Source organism: Eurypyga helias, unplaced genomic scaffold (genome assembly GCF_000690775.1).
Source record: "Eurypyga helias isolate BGI_N326 unplaced genomic scaffold, ASM69077v1 scaffold5681, whole genome shotgun sequence".
Classification (NCBI taxonomy): Eukaryota; Metazoa; Chordata; class Aves; order Eurypygiformes; family Eurypygidae; genus Eurypyga; species Eurypyga helias.
The window spans coordinates 17,966-39,879 of record NW_010232707.1 but is presented as its reverse complement, the minus strand read 5'-3'; the positions used below and the strand labels follow the sequence as shown (position 1 = coordinate 39,879).

The 21,914-nt window shown below is 37.4% G+C and overlaps 1 protein-coding gene across 1 annotated transcript in view; it reads right to left on the bottom strand.

The window, feature by feature from the left end:
- Positions 1 to 12,373, bottom strand: part of ESYT2 (extended synaptotagmin-like protein 2) — a gene marked incomplete at its 5' end in the record, with an annotated part of 50,509 nt that extends 38,136 nt beyond the window's left edge. The window contains 5 exons of the mRNA XM_010161479.1: positions 2,623 to 2,712; positions 3,643 to 3,715; positions 9,438 to 9,514; positions 11,316 to 11,450; positions 12,332 to 12,373. Coding sequence (XP_010159781.1) covers positions 2,623 to 2,712; positions 3,643 to 3,715; positions 9,438 to 9,514; positions 11,316 to 11,450; positions 12,332 to 12,373 — 417 coding nt within the window. The remainder of the gene's footprint in view (positions 1 to 2,622; positions 2,713 to 3,642; positions 3,716 to 9,437; positions 9,515 to 11,315; positions 11,451 to 12,331) is intronic.
- Between the last annotated feature and the right edge of the window lie 9,541 nt (positions 12,374 to 21,914).

Below are 21,914 nucleotides of genomic sequence, written 5' to 3'. Positions count from 1 at the left end.
AAGGAGCTGTACTGAATCTGGAAATCGTTTGGGAGAGCAGTAAATAGAAAAATAAGATCAGAAAGCATGCTAACAATTACACAGTGCAGACTACCACAAGGCAGTGCTCAATCCTTGTCACAGCCCTGCTTACTTTGTTAGTATAAACATGAACATTAACAGATGCCCTACACTCCTACTGCTCAGCCAGAGAGTAAAAATGAGATAAAAACTTAAGCAGACATCTCCTAATGCTCAGGCTCGCTTCAAAGAAATTTGTGGAAATCCAAATTTGGTTCATCCCAATGTACTTCCCCAACGCTTTTCCGAATCAGGGAATGATGCTTTATCGGTTTTGAGTCAACCAATTCACTTTTACAAAAAAGCTCACTTTTCCACATTTCTATATTCTTACACGTTTGACTAAGATTTAAGTCGACATTCCCTCTACCCAAGCACACACTGTACCTCTAGAGAGATGAAGCAAGCCACATAAATGACACGTGTCACACTAGACATTTTTCCTAGGCCATACCTAAACACCCATACAAGCCTATCTTTCCAACAAGTTAGCAAAAACTTACTATAGGACATTTGTTCAAAAGCATGGTGTTACAAGAACGTGATTTCATTGAAGCAAGTAACAACATACCTCCTGAAATTGTTCAATGCACTCCCACCCCCAAGCTTTGAAAACCAGATCAAATCTTTAAAGCTGCAGAATGCCTGAGGAAATCAAGTTGATCAATCTGCGACTGTTTCAAAGTGTCTAAACCCATGAACTTGTAATTTATGACTTGGCATAGTCTGAAATTGTTAAATCTTGGCATCACAGGTTTTCCTGTTTAATTAGAATATATTCAAGAAACAAAAGCTTCAGTGGAAAATATACTTCTGATTAAGAGATGGAATCAATTAATTTCTTTGAAGAAGTCTGTGTAGCATAAGAATTTCCACAATATTCACATTTTCTGCTAAGCTCTATTACTGGTACTTATTAAGAGCAATATCAAACTTCAAATTGCTGAAACTGTCTTAGAGACGTATACAAGATTTAGTAATTTTCCACCAGCCAATACACAATGCGCATTATGTTCTCCTTGATTTTTTTTTTAAATAAGATTGTCATACAGACTTTCTAACATCTCTGAACATTTTCTGATGCACCTGTAGATTAAAAAAGAAATTTTCTGAAGTAGTAAAACCTAGGCTAGAATTACTGTCATTTTGTAAGATTTAACTAAACTAAAAATGTGGAGTATTTGTTAATCACTTCCAGACTGAAAATTACATATGCAATCTATCCCCTCTTCCTCTACTAATGTGTAGAAGTTACCAGCAGACATACTGGTGCTTGTCAGCCGATCTTACCTGCGAGATTCAGACTACAGCTTTTGCAGAAAAACAATCACTCCACGGTGCAAAAATCCAGTATCTATAGTGCCTGATCGCAGCGCAAACTTCAGTGGCGTACATCTATCATTTTAATGTAGAGCAATGTGTTGAACTGAAATTTTGTGACTAAATCAGATGGGTTCCCAGCTTTCAAGAACTATTAGTTTCAAACTTCACACTTATTTTAAAAAGATCATTATTGAGTTCACCATGAAAAGGCAAGACAGCTCTAGAAGACACAACTTCTTATGAAAATTAACTATTGGGTAATTTGTGATAGGCCAGAATTCCGAAGTGTGTCCTCATAAAATTTCCCTTAACTCATTTTCTCTGAATTACTCGCAGAAATTTTCTTCCTCTTCAGTGAGCCAAGAATCATTCCCTAAATAATTCCCTAATTACAGGATTTAAGCATGTCTGAAAGGACTACAACATTACTGAATCCTGCAGTAGTGTACATCATTTCGGCGCCAGACTTCATCATAGAAATTGACACTGGTTGAGCCAGTCACTGTCACTGTTGTTTGTGTAATAAAGAACAAGGAATTTGAGGAAAGATTTCCAATGAAACATTGTCATACTAGCAGGACATTGTTGGTTGACCTTTGTTTGGCTATTATTCCTGCTCAAATGTACACTTTGGCCTAGCCTGACTTTCAGCTGAATCATGACATCCTCTCCCCTGACAACTTCTGATACTGTCATGATGGTTTTGAATTCCAATTCCACCTTACTCTGTGCTTCATCCATTCTCATAGTTGGTCACTGGTAAATGTAATGGAAATTGCCCACCTGTCATTTAGGATAAAACTTCAATCGTCCTAGTGGGTACACTCAATACACCCATTTGTAGTAACACCAGAATGGTTTTCCAAACAACTGCGCACAGCTCTTGTGGAATTTCAAACTTAGACCATGCTCTCCTGCAGACTGTCATGAGAAACAGCAACAAAAACTTTTTTGACAAACAACCTGGACAGTATCTGTTCATCTTCCCTTACCCAGCAGATTTGCAAGAAAAATTTGACAGCTCTGACACAACACACTCGTAATTCCAAGGTAATTACTATTCAACTCGGTTCCTTCTAGTGTTCATAAAATTTGTCCACTATTTTTCTGGGAAAGTTCAAACAAACGGTAGCAATCTCCCAAATCCCTTCCTTCTGCTGCTTAAATCTCAATCCATCCTTTTCAGACTACTGTCATCAGCACTCTAAAAAGAGTAGAAACAGCGATAAAAGTACTTACAGGTTTCCTAAGGAAGAAAAGTGATAAAGCTCCAATTAGGGGCATGTCTCCAATTAGTGGTTCCAGGATAACCCTCATAGTGCCATGGATCTGTGGAAGGGGAGGAAAAAAAGGCAATGGAACTGACTTTAGTTCAAGTTTTATTTAAATTTTTTTCACTGGCAATGCTCACACTTCTAACTCCTTAATTTCTTCATTATTGAAGAATTTTACATACACAGTTTTAAAATGTCACCCAGGAAAAAAAAAAAACCCAAACCACCAAAACAAAAAAAAACCAAACAACCCACAGGCACTAAACAGTGAAGCTTACAAATTCATTACATTCATCTGCATGATGCTGCATCACTTTACTGGTAGTTTTGCTAAAACTATGACACAGCTTATTTATACATCTCGACGTAGGTAAGTGTGGCCCAAACCAATGCAGTGCCAGCCACAGATATCAGAACAAAAGTAGGTAAATGCTTACAGGTATGTCAAGACACAAAAAAATTACATTGTTTTTCCTCGGTAGAGAGAAAGAGATCTGTTATCAGAAAGTTAAGAAAATTTGAGAAACAATATCAGAAAAGGCTACTACTAATAACTGCACCTAAACCAGTAATGGCATCTAACAATGAAATACTACATAAAACAAAATTTTAAGCTCCATATTCCCTTTATGAACCCACACTTCACATGAACATGGGCTTAATGTGAAATGACCTCCATCTTTTCCAATAGAAAATGTTATCATGTAATGATATATATTACAAATACAAATATATAGTTATATATAAATGTATTATGTATGCTATATGTTACATATTTAAAACAGTTCAGAAATTTACCCTATCAGCTAGATGTTACTGAAATTATTATGCAATATGAGTATTATGCAACTGAGAAAAAATTAGTTAACTAAACTATAAGAATGAACCAGTAATTCCATAAACTATTTCATCATAAAATGATGTCAAAATTGACAAAGTCAAAATTGACGATGTCAAAATTAAAAGAAATGAGGTTGAATTTCACCTGTATACTTTTCACACCAGCTCTGCAGAAGTATCTCTTGATCTCCAAATCAATTTCAGAGTTTCCAACAAAACTAATAAAGAAAGAAAGTATACACTTCATTTTTAGGGACTAAACTGCAAGACACTGTCAGTTCTATACCACACTGTGATGACAGCTTTGTGTCTCAGTCTATACACAAAAAAAACACATTAAAAACATTACAACATATAACAAAGGCAAGATTGTTAAAAAAATTATATACCCCTCAAAATACCACTGTCCTCGAAAACACTCAGGAATTAACACAGACATTATCATCTCCAGAAGCATTCATGAGAGAAAACACAGGTAGCCTTACTTTTGGGAAATAACAGAAACAGAATTCATGCCTCATTTCAGGCAAACTTCTACATAGGTCTCATTGAAAGTACAAGTTCCCAAACCCACTCTCATTTAATATAATAACAATGAGCATTGGACAGAGATGATTATTTTGCTGAAAATCAGTTGTCTGAAATATTCAGACTTGCAAAACCATTCATACTTAGAAATTCAATCAGCTGGGCATGCTGAGCTGGATGATCCGCTAAGCAAGTTGTAAGCCAAAAACAGTTGAGCCCTTTCCTGAACGGAGAGGGGAGGCAGGAAGCAAATTAGAAAATACTATATTAAAAACAATGCAAATTTTTCCCTGAGCAGTTCTTGCAACCCGTTTCTGGGGGCACTCCTTACTGGGTCAAGGGCTTGAAATTTTGCAGGTACCTCCCTGTGTCTCAGAGACAGATTTGTAGATGATGGTGAGAAAAGCCCCACACACTTTGCCCATGCTACGAGGCTAAAAGATTAGTGGCACACAACTCGAGTTTAGCAGCTGCTTTTGCTGAGGCTTCATCCAGGTCAAGCTTTTCCACGCAGAGCTGACCAGATCTTTTCCAAGAACTGCTGCTGTGAGACACATTGGGTCTGAAAACAAACTACTACTGATACTCAACAAGGAACTTAGGAAGAAAGCTTGAGCCTGTGGTATAGAAAGGGAATTAGACAGTAATTCTACCGGATGAGAGAGAAAAACAAAAACCAACAGACTTAATACCAAGCCACAGCTAGGGAGAGACTAGCTGGACAAGCTGACTGGCTAGGAAGATACGGCTTATAAGCAAAGGACAAATGAAACCTGAATGGAAGAAGGAACTAGGTGGGCAGATAAAGCAGCTTAATAAAAGACAGACACTGCAGGGGGCGGGGGCATTTGTTTCCTCACCGGGACACCCTGTTCAAGATTCTGCGGTACAGTCTAAGTTTCCTCGCTAGATTCCTCAGACCTAGCCTGTAGAGTGAAAAACTCTTCAGCCATGTTCATGCACGATAGAATCTTACTATAGAAACCCTTGAGAAATCCCAAACAAAATGGAGTTGTGCACTTCATGGGGCCATTTTAGGATCAAGTCAAGACAAATTAGTTTCACAGACAGCAGAAAAGCAGGACCCTTGCCCCCTTCCCTGACAAATGATGGCCAAAAGGTAATATAAAGGAAAATGAATGTGAGGGTTGCTGCATTCAGGGTACCCATTATTCAAATCTTCTGCATAGTCTTCTGTGCTCTGTGTGTGATGGGGCTGTCTGGGGGACTTCAAGCAACTGCAAACTTTACCAATCCCTTACACAGAAGCAAACAATAGTTCTGAGACATTCTTGTACGTGTCCAACATCAGAATTTATTTTGGAGTATTCAAAAGGTATCAGCGTGCACAGTCATTCTGGTACAATGACCAGTTTGGGGAACTAGAGGACAACATAACAGGGATCTACATGAAAGGAAGGTGACCACTGCTGTCCCTGGAAAGAATGTAGTGTGACTGTACAGTTTAAAAATAGGTATATAGTTTTTAATACATGATTTAAAACAGTGTAATTGCTATTTATACCTATCTATATAGAGAGATTAGAGATATATATACACACACAAATATATATATATAAAATTACATAACAGCATGACACAGAGCACAAGGTCAGTTTAGAACCGCAGTTGAAACCTCAATCTTGGCACTTCGCAGCATCAGAACTATTTGTGTTATGAAGACTGGGAAGCACTACGGCCATTTGAAAATCTGTAATAACATGATGACAAATTGAAGTAAAAATAGGAAGAAACTGCATTTGATAGTAGTAAGGCAACAATTTTTAACCTTATTATAAAGTTAATGGTTTATCCCATAAGATATTTGGCTGGATCCATTAACAGTAAAAGCTGCATAGAACTCCACTGTAGCATAACATGCAACTTGAAGGCTCACTTAGTAAGCAAATTGTATACATTCAGATCATAATATCCCAGAAATATTTATGACCTCTGTGATGTACAGATCACTGAGATAGATTACAGCTTAATGAGGACAATCTTGTAAGACCATAACAGCAGCTGTACTGAAGCACACCAGAAGCACAAAATACTGCATGTGGCCACTGTAGCCCACAGAAGATGCCCAGAATAACAAAGAAAGAACAGGACAAACAGATTTCCCAGACTACAATGAACTGTGATTCTGTACTTTATACTATCTTCATTATTTTTAGAAGGTCTTTACAAGGTCTTTTAAACTATTTTAATCTCCAACTTCTGCCAGTACAATGATAGTGAGTTTCTCCATTCTAACATGCCATATGAAAACAAAAAACTTTCTGTGAGTGCCTCTATTTTTTGTGTGACGAGAAGGTGAAAAACTCAGTTATATGCTATCAACAAATATTTCTTCAATCTCCCAATCTTTTTTGGCTTTCTTTACTACAGCATTTAATTTGACAGTTTATCTTGTTTTCTACTGATCCATAACCTTGAATCTTCCCCAAATGTTTACTACATTCATGCACGTCAGCAAATTTATTAACAAATTATTTAGACTTTATCTTTATTTGCTCAAGAAGTTAAAAATTTTCCCTTGCACACCCCAGTCACCAGAAACTTGACTTTTAAATTTTAACATCCGTTTTGACAATTTTTTAACATAAAGCTAACGTAAGTAAATAACATAAAGCAAGAGAAAGGTAAAGTGTTCCCTTTGCAAATGTGGTCCTGAAATTGAATCTTTAAATACACTTTCCCGTAACTGCTTTGCAGATCAGCTAGACAAGCTGCTTACAAGAGTAGAGTTCTTAATTGGATGCCGAGCAATGCACAGGACCTGTCTGAAGTAGTTTTGAAAAACCTTCTGAAGCAATGATCATAATGTACTCAGTATCCCTGAAGGAACTATAAAAACTAAACCAAAACACTTTCCTTTTGCAATTAAACTTAAAAGCAAAACCCCAAAAAAACCTCAAAGATGATGCAAAAAATACTGAAGTGTTTAGGAGACACACAGAAACTCCTTAGATGCACTGCTTGAAAGGGCCAAAGCAAATGCATATACGCTGTCACAAAACAACTTGACAGTAACGATGGCTAAAGGAAGCCACAATGGCGAAACAGCAGAATGAACGAACGTACTTGGCAACAAAAAAAAAAAAAAAAAACACCAAACCCAAAATAAAGCATTTCTTTCTTCCTTCCCCCACCACACCACCCCCTGGGCTTGTCTTAGTACTGCTATTCTTACAAATGCTTAGAGAAATTGTTCTTCTTCTCAACTGTATTTAGGCAATGAAGCATTTATAGAAAGTTCCCAACTTTAAATTTAAAAATAAATTAAAATTAGAACAAACTAATTTAACTAGAGATTGCAATCTGTGAAGATAAATACTCCGAAGGACAGACTTTTCTCCAACCATAAGACTGTTCCTTATAATCTTGCAAACCTGAACTAAGGTTGATCCCCTAAGAATTAATTCAGGGTTGGTATTTGTACATAACTTATCTAAACATGCCAAGAACATTTATCACAGAGACTCAATCTTCCTTCCTGTTACTACTAAAACAATCTCTGTGCTGGAACCTTAGAACACATAGAAAACAACCCAAATACATCAAACAGTAGCAATCAATACAGAGTGCCATATGTCTTAAACTTGCCTCTGAAAAAGAGCCCTTTCCCAATGAGAAGGTGTCAAGGACAAGTCTTAAACATGAAATGGACTTCCTTAGATGGTGGTTTTGTCTAAGCTTCAATTGCTAGACGCTGTGATAGTCACTCCATAGCTCTTCTGTTCCCATCTGCACCCTGGAAGACTATGCCACTGGTATAGAGACAGGCTGTTGTAAAGGGACACCTAGCTGACTCAGCACTATTCTCATTATTTACACCCCTTCAAGGAATTTATTTCAGCCTTTTAGACTGCATTCTACTCCAGCTCTTACCACTTCTCTAGGTCGGTTGCAACATAATGCAGTGAGACACAGGGGTAAAGATTTCATCTGGTCTAGGTAACAGGACAATATTCCTAGAATTTTTGTACAAACCTATTGCTGTTTTTACGTTTATTTGTCCCAATCTACTTCATGAAGGTGAACAGGAGAAAGAAAAGATTAAAACAAACAAAAATCCCCACCACAGAAACACCCTCTCCTCTTGTGGAAATAATACTGCTTTAAAGGGAAAAACTGGTCTTGGGAGACTTGGCTCCTCAGATATCTCAAAAATAGCTTCTCAAACAGTTTCTGTGCACCATGTTCACAGCAGTCAGACAAGCCTGCTTTCCTGACAGCTTAAGTCTGAAGGGGTGAGAATGTTCTCACAGTTGCTATTAAAGTGGCAGCAAAGAAAAAACTGAAGGGAATTTCTCCATTCTCCATTAGCATCCATCCAGTCAAACAAGCTCTCAAGAAGACAGTCCTGCTATATTTTGTCCAGCCACACCAATACCTGATTTGGATAGCTCTCTTCTTCCTACAGAAATCAAGTCATTCAATTCAATAAAGATTGGGCCCTTCTCACAGATGTAGCCCCCCCACGTGTCTCTGAAGCTCAGGAAAGGATGCAGCAGGATTTTCTGTTATCACTCTGGGTCCCAGCTTTGAGAAAGAAAGAGTCTTTCTTGGATTTAGCTAAATAATTCAAAATTAGGAATAACCAAGTTGAAAATTTGGAAGTGACTCTGGAAACAGAAGCTGAGAGGCCTGATTATCCTTCTGGTAGCTACCAGGGAAGCAGCAAGAAACCCAGAAGGCTCTTCGCTGGATTGTCAGTGACTGACAAATCTGGCCTCTCCACAAGCTACAAACAGGCGTAAGTAGTCACTGTAACACATACCTGTGACAGTCAAATGTAAAAGGGTTACTGGATTCACTGACTGTACTTCCAAAAAACTCTGTAACTGCAAGTTGTGTTGAGAAGGACTTTGGCAAACATTGGGTAGATCTATTTATAGACCTATATAAAAGAGGTCATGATGAAAGGGCAAAGAAACCTGAAGCAGCGGAACACAGATGCTCTGGCATTTTGTAATACTTCAGTTAGCGGTATTAGCACAACTAATTTGGTAGCTATCATTCTCTATTTCTAATACTGTGTTTATAAAAAAAAAAAATCTAAGTAACAGAAAAGTAAAAAAAATCCAAACATATCCTAACTTTTAGACTAAACTTTATGGCAAATTTATAATACATTAGAAAAAAACATTCAAAGACAGTGCTTTAGCTTTGCAAATGATTTTTTTTATTAACCAAAATGACTTTAATGATGCAGTCACACTGGGTTGATAGCATTTATCTGAGGGAAATAGTTTATTTACAGCATGCAGTTCCTTCCTCCATTCATGCACAATTAGAACTAACTACATTTGCATAACGAAGCAATTGCTCTCCTCCAGGCCAACATGACTGCTAAACTGAAGAAAGCAAGCATGTGCACCATCATGATATCGTAATGCAGTTTACCTGATTTGAAGATCCAAAATGATCTGCCTTTTGTCCACATTTTCAGTGTACACTTTTACACCATTTATCCGCAGAGGCTGAAACAATGAAAAATAAAAGCTGGATCCTTCTACTGAACCATACCATATTAAACTCTTAACTTCGAAATACAGGTGAATATCCCATATTTATACCTGAAGTTAAGAATTTACTGTAAGTATTATTAAAAGGTGTAAGCAAAGCTCTCAGCTTAGCTCAAAACATTATTTAAAGGGTCAAAATTACCTTGCTAGGATCCACTCAACCATAACCTTTTTTGCAACTACCCTGGGTTTAGACCACTAGATTTCAAGATTCACTAAAGATTTCATATCAAGCTTTCCCTCTCCCCACAATAAATATCTCATTTCTCCGTACTAGTATGTCTAACACTCCCAGACAAAGTACTCTTTCCTGTGCAACTAGAATATATTTAGGTGTATTTAGGTCACAAAAATGTAGTTGCCCTAAGTGGAGTTTAGTTGGAATGGTCAGAAAATAATACATAATCCCCACAACATTGATGTAAACCACTCTGCACATCCTCTTTTTCTTTTTTTTCAATCATACAGAAACAACACATATCAATCAAGCCTGCCCAAGACTCAAACGTTCATCAAATACTGGGTGGGAAAGGCTGCCAATGACCTTTCTTAGAACCATCTCCTGCCCCATTTTGAATTTTTCCTTTCTGGAAAAATTACCATATTTCTATTTATATCTTTTTAGTAATTTAAGTAAAACTGAAATCTCGCTGCTCTCAGGTTCCCGCTGTGGGGCTGCGCATCTCACAGGACACAACTCAACCAAGGCTGCAATATACAGAATAGCTGTTTCTTGTGCCCGAGATAACTCTGCTCTGTCCAGCTGCAGAAGCATATGGAGGTGTGGAAGCTAATTTAATCCCTACTTAAAATGAAGGTGGCTTAAAAGCAATGCTGTTCTACAGTCTGTAATACAGGTGTATCTAGGGCAAGACAGAGCCCCTGTGAAAAAGGATTTACAACTTTTAAAAACACACAAAAGGTGCAGTAAAGTATAATGAACTGTAATATACATGAAATAGTCAAAGAGAGAAAAATAATTCCCCTCCATCACACCTGAAATTTTAATTGTCTTCCCAACACCTGTGGGGGTGTAGATTTTTAAGTTCTTACTTAAAATCCCATTTATGCCAAGCAATCAGAACACAAAAGACAACTTCACAAAAAAAGCTGCCAAGCTACATCTCAAAAGAAGTAAAGTTCTGACTGACACAGGTAGGAGTAAGTAGTGCTGAGCTTAGTGCAAGCAGAGGTAACATTCTTACCTTGAACTGGACAAACAGGCTCTTCTGCCGGCATGTGAGAGTTCTACACTATGACCCCTTCTTTCATGGGACCAAACAGAAGGTAAACACCTATCTGCTCCATGATACCATGTTATGTGCAGTCCTTAGGAAAGCTGAGCCAGCAGCCTTGTCACCAGACTTGGTACATAACATGATTAAAAGTTCATCTGTTGCAACAAAACTAATTGCACGTGGATCATCTGACAATAAAAGGATAGTGGTCCCTGCTCACTTAACATAAATTTAGCATTACATGAACAGTATTAAAATCATGTTGTTATAAGCTCTTCACATGACTAGGAGTTACTCTACTTCAAGTCTTCTCCCAATTCTCAGGCAAATTTCTGAAGCAGAGACCCCAGGAAAAAAAAGTTAACAAATAATAATTCAGCCTCTGCTAAAAAGCCACCCATATTTTTATTTTAATGTTACAACAGAAACCAGAATCAGGCTTACCACCAAGTGTCACCAAGAAATATTTTTGTTAAGAGTGTGTAAGAAAAGTTAGAAAGACTTCACTAGACACTGACCTGATGACCAATATCAATCTTCGTAAAACTGAAGGTACTGAGGTGGTTGTTTGATCCTCTTACTGCTGGTTCTATGGTCTCACGGAAAAGTTTCTCAATAAATTGGCAAATAAAAGGCCACATCTGTTTTACAGTCTAAGGGGAAAAAAAAAAAATCTACATGGAACACAGATTCACACATAATTAAAAAGTATTCTTCAAGGCACGTGTAGAAAGTTTTGCACAAAGTTTTAAACATGCAAGTTTTCTATACAGTTCATTACAGATGTAAGAACTGGTCCCTTCTTACATACAGGAAAGCCTTCTGGAATTCTCAGTTTATGAGGTTTACACATTTGCACAAATCTGAAGCGCAGCAGGACAAAGACAATATTAAGATTTTTCTTCTTGTACCCCACGAATGCATATGCACTCACCAATGATGATGAATGTTGGGGAGAAGGGTGAAGACTAAGTTTATTTGCATGTAAAGAAGAATAAGAAAAAATGGGGCACGTGCATTTCTTAAATACATGCATAAGGTCTATAAAAATTACAGTATGTTACTGTCATATACTTTATTTTTTTCTCACCGTTTTCTAATTAACTCACATTCTATGCTCTTTGTATGACAGATCTTTTCAAAAAAACCTAAGCTACACAGATCTCTATCTCAGATTATCACACATACAAAGCAAAACTGAAAAACTGATTTATTTTTAGATTGTAGGTCAGAATCCTACAGTAACTGGAAAGTATCCCAGACAAGTAGAACATAAAAGACTGTTTACAGCTGCTGTGACTTCCACACAATTATAGCTGTCATTATTTTAATGCCACTTAAAGTCATTCTCCAAAACTTAGATTTAACCTTTCTTGTGACTAACTGGATCAACAGCCAGAAGCCTCAAGTGTATAAACAGCACAGAAAGTTAAAACTACTCTGCTCTCAGGTTCTTGGCTTACTAGGTTTTTTTAACCTCAGATTTCCCTCCTCCCCCTTCCCATCTGGAACCAACTGTAATGGCTACCCTTACCTTGTTGAGCCATTCTGCCCTCTCTGTGTCTGGAAAATGGACCTAAAAAAAAAACAAACAAGAAAAAACCAAAAACATTAATACAAAGCACCTTTTAGATAATCATGTCCATTCCAATGGAAAGCTTAGGCATCTCCCTATGAGCAATGTATACAGTGAACAGCATATTAAATAGTTAGCAGTCTTGACTAGAAAATTAGAATGCAAGCAGATAAAATATGAACTCATTTCTGAACTACAAAGATACAAGTCCAAGCATATAATTAATAGTGTCTTCTAGAATAAAGTATTGCCTTAACACAATAAACGACCTTAAAAAATGAATAAGGATAGCTGACTCAGCTCATGTCAACCAAATTTACCTCTCACGTTTCAGAGTTTTTTTTTTTTTAACATGACGCACACAACTGCCTGAATCCTGACTGCATTTTTACTTCCTTTCATTGATGCCAGATCTTTGGCAGTATCAATAAATCATGGCTGGAAATATTTATTCAGTGAAGCTGAAGCTCGAGAATATGGATTTAAGTTGTGCCCAAAGCCCTTCAAAAGATTTTTTTTGTGTTTTCTGCAGAAATCAGTGAGAGACAGAACTATGACATGGGATGGAAAGCACCCATCACAACAGGAAAGCATCAGTTAAATGCCAGAACAACAGATGCAGTTTTCCAGACAGAGAGGGAAAGCACTGTTAGCAGCTTTCCATCTTGCACATACACACAAAAATAGTAAGTAAAAACCTGAAGCAGTTCAATGGAAGTAGAATTAACAATAATTTCTTTAGAAATTAACAGCTTCAACAAGATGTAAATCACACTTCTGAAACACAAAGAGCCTTTGAACATACTAAAAACCTGTGACCTACATATACTGACTTTCATAAAGCAATGTCTCTTAATCTCTTCATAGCGTAACAGATTGTACCACTGGTTTTAAGAGCAGTACCTACGGGCTATTTTTATTATGCATATGTGTCAAATGTGAACAGTCAGTTAAACACTTTTTTAAACGGTATTTTCAACAAGTTGGATTTGAAAGCAACCCTCACCAATTATTTCTTTGTTTACTTTTTATTAAAGTCTTGCATTAATAATCAGCACTAACATATTCTTAAATATACTCAGGTTATCTTCAGAACAGTCCTTAATTTCATCTAAGCATCCATGTTTTAGCTATGCTGCAGGATTGGTCCCTACAGCGTAACCAATATTGTCCGTTACTTCTCCCCTCTGTTTCTCTCTCAATATTCCCAGGCCCACAACTAAGGTAAGCCCCATGTTTTTAACAGATTCTGAAAGAACTATAAATATTGCCATCTTCCACTATCAAGAGAGAGGCTCTTGCCATCTTTTTTTTCCCCAAGTCTATCACGTATCTATAAGATTACATTACAAAGTGGCACAAGAATGACTGATGATCGGCTTGACTGTAACAAAAACATTCAATAGGATTTATTTTACTTAGTGAGTTCAAATAATAGAATTATTAATAATGGATGGAGCAGTTCTGGAACCGTATTATTACACTTTATTTATTTAGTATTTATTTCCTAGAAAGTTAAGGTGGGTAAAATGCCAGATGTCTGTCTTCAGACAGACATGGTGGTTTTGTTTTTTTCTTTCTTAAAAAGAAAAAATACTTAGAGTTTTTTTGCATTTGCAAGAACACATGCAGTTACTGTATGTACATGAATTTATAGCTAAACAGAGCTTATACTCACTTTCTGTCTTGCAGGGTTCTCAAAGTGGTCACAAAATTAAAGGAACAAAGCCAACAAACACTATGTTAACCCTAACGCTATTAAGTAATATTTTGACCTTTCTCCTAAAATATTTGCCTTCTGAATCTGCAGATGGAATATATGCCAATTCTCAATAATTACTTATATCTTAGGCACAATGTTGGATCAACACGAATATTTCATTCTGATTTGCTTAGGAATGTGACCAGTGGTGTTCACAGGGTAGGAACCCAAGAGCTGTTCCACACATGGAAGAACATGAACAACAGCCATTGTAACAAACAGTAACAAGATTAATTAAAAATAAAGAACAAAATTAAACACAGAGATGAGGAAAGGAAAAGAAAATTCATGGAAATACCAAAAGCAAACCTGTCTGCCACGAGTAATGCAAGACATAACAAAATTATCATGTTCACAACTCTCTTTTTATTCTTTTGTACAATTATCCAGTTGATATCAACAGTAGAGCCACACTACACTGAGAAAGACTTCCCATCCTAAATATTAGCTCAGTCCAGATGAAATTCATCTTCCTCCACAAAGTGATCCAACTTCCCAGATTTAGGGTATAAACTCCCCAAGGCATAGGCCAGGTTGCCTGCGTTATGCACACATCTGATGTTCAGTACATCTGATCAGAACACAAGAGGTACCATCTCACTCTTGCACGCATCAAGTATCCTTCACATTCAGTTCCAAATCACGGAGAACCACTTCAGAGGCGTTGGGAAACAACCAAGAGGCCACATACACTACTACCTTGCCATATAAGCCAATTTATTAATTTTGAATTTTATCTACTGTACAGTCTTTATTAAGACTGTACTTAACAGTCATGGTTCTTAATTTTTCCACAGGTTTAATGATTACTTGTCCTTTCATGTGCCACACCTATCATGCTCCTACCGATATTCCAACTCCTTAATTATATAAGCCTAGCTTACTTATACAATTGCATGTGTTAATAGGCAGCAAAAAATATAATTGCATCTTCCCTTCCTGATTCTTATCCCTTTTCCCTCACTCTTCTGCTCCCTCCACTTTTTATATAATTCAGTTGTATTTAGTGTCTATTCTGATATGAAAAACAGACAAAAGAGAAAACTTCAACTTTCCATCTTCAAGATTTGAAACTTTTAATCCTGCCAACACTGAATCCAAAGTTGGGTTTTATTTAATCTTTAGATGCTCCACAACCAGGTAGGCTGAAAACAAGGCACAAACATTTATCAATCTACTAATTCCACGTATTTTTTAGCCTGCTATATGTAACTACGATATTAATGGCAACATTATATTCTGCTTTAAGAGTTTTGATATCAAACACAATCTTAGGCAAAGACAATAGGGGAAAGCCCAAGGGATCAAGTCAGAACTTCGGATCAGGCAGGACTGACACAAGAGCATCAAGGCAACTGCACAAACATTTTATGACCACAAACAGAAGCAGGAATCTGACTAACTGATGCACAAAATCTGTTAACTGCTGTATAAAATCTGTTAGACAAGCATGACAGAAAGAGACAGAAGTCACAACTTCAGCAAAGACAGTCAGAGACTAAAAGCATTTTCCACTTGGTTTCTGTTACTAAATTGCTCATGCAGGTTTGGGAAGTACTGTCTCATTTCAACCACTTGGCACAGTTATTATTCAAAGGAAAGTATAACTAATGAGAGATCTGTTGCACAAAATACCCTAACGACCATGTTCAACACTGAAAACATTATACTACTACATATTCCAGGAATGTTCTAATCTTAAATGTTATGCTGCAAAATACATGAAGTGCTCAAAAGCTGGGTTTATGCACATTAAAAATACATGATTTATCTTTCTCACACAACTGCTTGTGCTCAGTTCTAAGCAACTCTCATGTTCACTTCCTATTTCTGATGCGTTCGTATTCTGCACCATCAAAAACTCAATTCAGAGCACATTATTTTTTGTAATTATCAATAGAATACCAGAAAGAGCCCAAAGAATGCAGTTCCTTGTTCTGTTCTGGAAGATAATAAAACAAATCACGGACAAAAGAAAACCACTAACTCACGCCTATTTCCGTAGTAATGGCAGAAACATTTCTTACCCACTATTATTTCATTATGCAAACACCCTGTATAGGCTCTTCATATTGGTTAAATTAACTCTGTTTTCTGCCCAGACTATCATCTGCATCTGTCTAAGTAAATAAGGCTAGAAAAAGAAGAATAGCCATTAAATTCAAACCCCATGGCCTAAGGACTGGTGGGAAATTTTGAGAAGTCAAACAGTAAGCAGCAAATGATACCAAATGAGTTCAAAGCTCAAATAATAGTATCACTGCCTTAAATATAATTCTTTGTCCACATAAGGGAGGTTTCACATATCTACATGAATGTCACTAAAAGCAAGCACTGACAAGAAAAATCAGAAAGCATGAAGTTACATAACCCTTCTAGAAGGTTTGATGAACTGGTCTCAGCACAAGTTACAAGTATATTAATTTGTGTTTAAAATATAAATTGCACTGATCCCCTCACTGCAAAACATCTTTTTAGAATTATCTTTGCAGCCTTCTCCACCCTTATCAGCCAACCCTTGTTATATTTATTCTTCTATTTAATGATTATGATTAATACAGTACACAGATATGTTTAGGAGATACTTGTGTGTCAGCATTTCTTCACTTATGTATAGTTCCTTCCATTTTCACTGCTTAATTCCTTGTTGCTGCAGATGAAAATCTTAAAGAAACTATATCAGTAAGCTTTTGAGTAATTACAAAGGCACACAATATAACCAAGATTCTTGGTATAGTTTACAGTGTAACCAAGTATTCTTAAACAGTTTTACAGTGATTTCACAAATCTCTCTTGGCTATCGCGCTCTTCTGCTTACTTTGGAAAACTAGAAGTACCTACAAAACTCCTCCTCTCTATCGAAAGCACACTTGTCTAGATTAAATGCAAGAATACAAAAGGGTGTCACATTTAGTCTTCCTAGTCTCTTTATGCATCATCAGTGGAGATGGAGGGCACCTCACGGAAGGAAATTCAGAACAGAAGCCCCATGTGGGTGCTCTAAATCACCTCCTGAACACACAGCATAAATGGTTATTTAACTACTAAGCCTAAAACAAGGTGGTGTGGCAAAAAAACCCACACTCAAATTAAATGATCCTTTTTACTATAACTGCCAGATTACTTAGTCTAAACTCACTGCACTTGGAACTCAAGAAGGACAGAGAAATTTTGTCAAAGAATCACAAAGAATCCCAGCATGAATAGGATAAACAGTGTCATACAGTGGTATTTAAGCTCGATTTAACAGCTATTCACTCCAGTGTTTTCTGGTCGGTAAAGCAGGCTGGCCTAAGGACATGTTAGGTAGAACAGGGCTAATGGCTTAATCCCATGTATTCCAGCCAGCAATCCCCTCTCCCTCCAGGGAAACAAGGAGCAGCAGTAGCAGTTCCTCTGCAGAGGAATCCATGCAGTCTTTTGCTACTCACTGCAATCTGAAGACTTGGGGGGCAAATGCTCCTTTCTAATAGGAGGTAGAGAAGGGGGTTTGGAAGGGAAAGCAGAGCAGCCAGGCTGTCTCCTGCTACTCCAATAATCCATCTTTGGGGTTATACTAGCAATTCTCCTAACTTTGTCGACTCCAGAAATACTAGAGTTCCCATACCTCCTGAATTACAAGGAAAAAACACACTACACATTTACTGTTGCAGAACTGCAGGATTTAGTATTTCTGAAAGAGAAGGTTAAATTGTTAATAATTAGGGTTCCTTGACAATGCTGCAGTTAACCACAGGCACTTGCTACTAAATTAACAAACAAGTGCTATTTCAATTAATTTTTGGTAATTTGATCCTGTTTCTGCCTAGCTTGCTTTGGCATGGATTTTGTGTTTGCAGTCTTAAGCATATTTAAAATTATTAGACTTTGCACAACAAAATTAATATTCAGTATTACACTGTATGGTTTTAGTATGGGATTAAACAGGGACTCTTGAAACATTTTTAGTGAGAATTATTAGGGGAGTGTTACATAAGTAATGTCTTCCAAGAGAAACATCTGGAAGATCTGGAAGCACACCAAATATAGAAAGACATAACGGTCAAATGCACGAACTATCAAAGCTCACAGAGTGCTTCAGAAAATGTAAATCAGTATGACTAACTGAAAATTAAAAGCTACATAAAACAAGTAGTACACATTTTGATAGTAATTGCCCATAAACAAAACCAAAACAGTCAGAAAATAGAGGGGAGGGGAAATTAAAAAAAAAAAAAAAAAACCACCAAACATCACACCCCCCACCCACAGAGTATGTAAGAGAGAGAGAAAGGAGGTGGGGAAGGGCCCTTGAGACATCCCCACGGCTCTGTTCACCATAGAACCTGAAAGTAAAATGGAAATAGTGGAGAAAGTGGAAGCATATCTAAATGGAAGAAACAGTCGTAATGCGAAGCAAGGTTAAGGATTGTATTTATTTATAAACTGGAATGTAAGACATTTAAGTGCTTGGACAACACATCGGAAAACAAAATAAACGTTTAAAAAAAAAAAAAGGAATTACATGCCCTTTGAGTCAGATTTGCACCTATGAGAGGAGAGTGGTATTAAAAAACACATTCTTGGTGTCCCACCGAATGTTCCTAAAACACCGTACCAGCACAAACAATGTTATCCCACGTGAACTGCCACTATCAGTTCAGCAAGGCCTGAGAGCTGCCACAACAAGCCATAGACTGCTGTTCAGCACAAGTTTTAGCAGTGTGATCTCTGCAGAATTCTCCACTGCCTCACAAGCTATCTCCTCCAGAGTCACCCTGAGCACCGAAGAGAAAAAAACCCTTCCAACAACATGTCAATTAAACACAAAACAAGTTGGCACTTGTAGGAAGTCTGAAACAAACGGCTTTTCAACACCTCTAGGTTTCAATACTAGACACAGGAATGCTACTACAATAAAACTAATACACCTCAAGTAATAACACTGAGATTTTTCATACAGCACAGGAAGTTTTATTCCATTGCTGCCTTCTGACATCTCTTTCTCCCCCCTTCATCTTAAGTTCTAAAGAAAGCCCTAATTTACTGACCCATTCAAACCTGGCATAAACAGTAGCCCACATACACAGGATAATTCAGCATCCTGCTGTGTCCTGAAGGATGTATTTCCTATCATTATTGTATCTGGGAGACAAGGAAAATGCGTAGCAGCCCGTAGGTTGTTTTTTGTAAAAAAACTGGCATAGAACAGGCCTTCATAAAATGATGCAAATGGCAGCAGCACTGTAAGAAGAGTCACCGTTGCCCATACACACACACTTGAACTTAAAAGCCCCAACCTTCACAGAGGAATCTCACACCCATTTTCCTTTCTGCAGTGCTGGAATTAGAACATACGCATTAAATATTTTGAATTATTTTTTTAAATTTTACTAATGACCCTAAATGTACCTATGTTTCACTTTTAAATAATACAAAGATGATACTTTGCCTAGTTTTTTTAAAAATATATTATACATAAAATCCATATGTAAGACTGAAATTGAGAAAGCTGTCCCTGTGTTTTCCTTCTCATTACAGAATTCACTGGGACAGTTTTTGATAGCAGCCTAGCACAAACCTGATCAGCTTAAAGTTGTGGCAGCTGTGGATTCAGAATCCAGCCCTCTGCAGCCCTGCAATACCATATTCTCACCTGGACGTTCCCTCTAAACTCTATGGTAAACAATGTCTTTGCAATGCAAAATAAGGCTGTATTTGCAAAGCAAAGCCCTGCCTAAAATAGGGTCCAGAGCTCTGAGATGACTGAAACGGCAGCCCAGAAGTCAGTCGTGCAATTCAGATGCAGAGACAGTGCAAAGAACAACAATTTCATTTTCTCCATGCCTATCTTTCATTCCAACATCTATTAAATATGCTTCACTCACACTGGCACTGAGTCTTGTCAAGAACTGCTTTACTTCTCAGCAATTTGACTCACCAGTATAAAAACTAGATACAATTTGCCTAAGTGCTGCTATTTTTGCAGAGATGGAGCAAGCATGCTGCAATTCAAAGTTACTCAAAAACCTCCTACTTAGCAGCAGCGTGCTGTAACAAAATCCTCTGGGACAGGAGTTATAAGCAGCTGCTCTGGAAAAATGACAGAACAGTAGTCTGCTAGTAAGAGACCTGGGAAATCCTACTTCTAGCCTAACACTCAGCCTTTGCAATCCCAATTCAAGGAAAGCTGTTCAGACCAGAAATTAAAAACTGAGTACCATTTCACTTCCCAAAGCATTCTGACTTAGTCACCTGAAGAACGAGGCATACAACAAAAATCCCTTGCCTTACCACTAGTGCTTACACAACTTCCTTCCAAACATCTGGAAATACACTGGCATGGGTTTCTGTCATATCTAGATGCACAATCTACCCCAAACACAGCATACCACATCTGCTAGAGGGAACCATGCAGCTTTCTTCTGCTCGTCTCTTATCTCTTTCTAAATGGAAACCTTCAAGTCTTCAGCCTCCTACCACAGATTCATCTTCTAGTGCAGCCTAAATTCAGAATTACCTTCAAGTATGAGTATGTAACAACTCAGGCTTCAATACAGAGATGCAGTCAGCTCTGTAACCAAACTGCTTTATTCTCACTGTAGTTGAAGATGATCCTGTGATTTTTCCTGAATTGTTCTGTTCATATTTCTTTTCTACTTTCCAGCTGGAAAAGGACTTTAAGTTTTCAATGATCAATTTGGACTGGGAGAGGACAGTATAAAAAAAAAAAAGAAACTTCAATGTCTTCCACTTTCCGAAGGATCCACATGCAGAACCTCTGACATTTTTCACCCCTAGGTAGTATTTTTCTCCATAATTTAATGAAGGTTTCTGGCCCACATCTAAAACAAGATCTCTGCTTCCCAGGCTGGGAGATTCCTAGTTAAGTAACTTCAGCAATGTGGCACAGTATGTCAAACTTGACAGGAAGTGTTCCCAAAAACCAGTTATTGCAAACAAGAAACACAGCCTCTAGAACTAAATTTCTCTTAATAAAAGGATTAATTTTACCTTAATCTTTCTCTACAATAAAAATTCATCATGATAAATACATAGACTAAGGAAATGAAGTTATGCTTCTCAGTTTGATGGCTAAGCTTTTCATTTTAATCTTAAAAATCTCTTTAATATGACAAAAATCCATTATATTTCATATAAAGGGATTGTCCAGGTTTCGGCTGGTATGGAGTTAATTTTCCTCCCAGCAGCTGGTGTAGCACTCTGTTTTGGATTTAGCAAGAGAATACTTGCTAAATAGTTATAACACACTGATGTTTTGATTGTTGCTAAGCTGCTCATACTAAGTCAAGGCCTTTTCAGCTTCCCTTGCTGTCCTATTAAATTGCCTTTATCTCAACCCATGAGTTTTACCTTTTTCCCCCAATTGTCCTCCCCATTCCACTGGCAGGGGGGAGGAGTTAGTGGCTGCATGCTGCTTAGTTGTGACAGGGATTTAAATTTAAAGGCACTCAAAAATCACTGGATATAATAGTAACATAAGGACTAAACCTATTATTATGTTTAGCAGGTCCACCGAAACCTAACAAGTCACCTCTATATACTCATTTTCCCAACACCTGAGTGGTGCTGGTGACTGCCAAAAGCCAACCTTTCAATTACACCGGTAAAGTTCAAACACACCACTCAGAACCCATCAAGAAGAATGACTCTCTGGAAGACAGCAATCTTCAAGTTTAGAGGGAGCAGAAGACTCCTAACAAAAATATTTCATCTAATGTTTTACCATTCTTCTAAATGAACAGAAGTGATATTGAGCACTTCTTAAAGTGAGGCAAC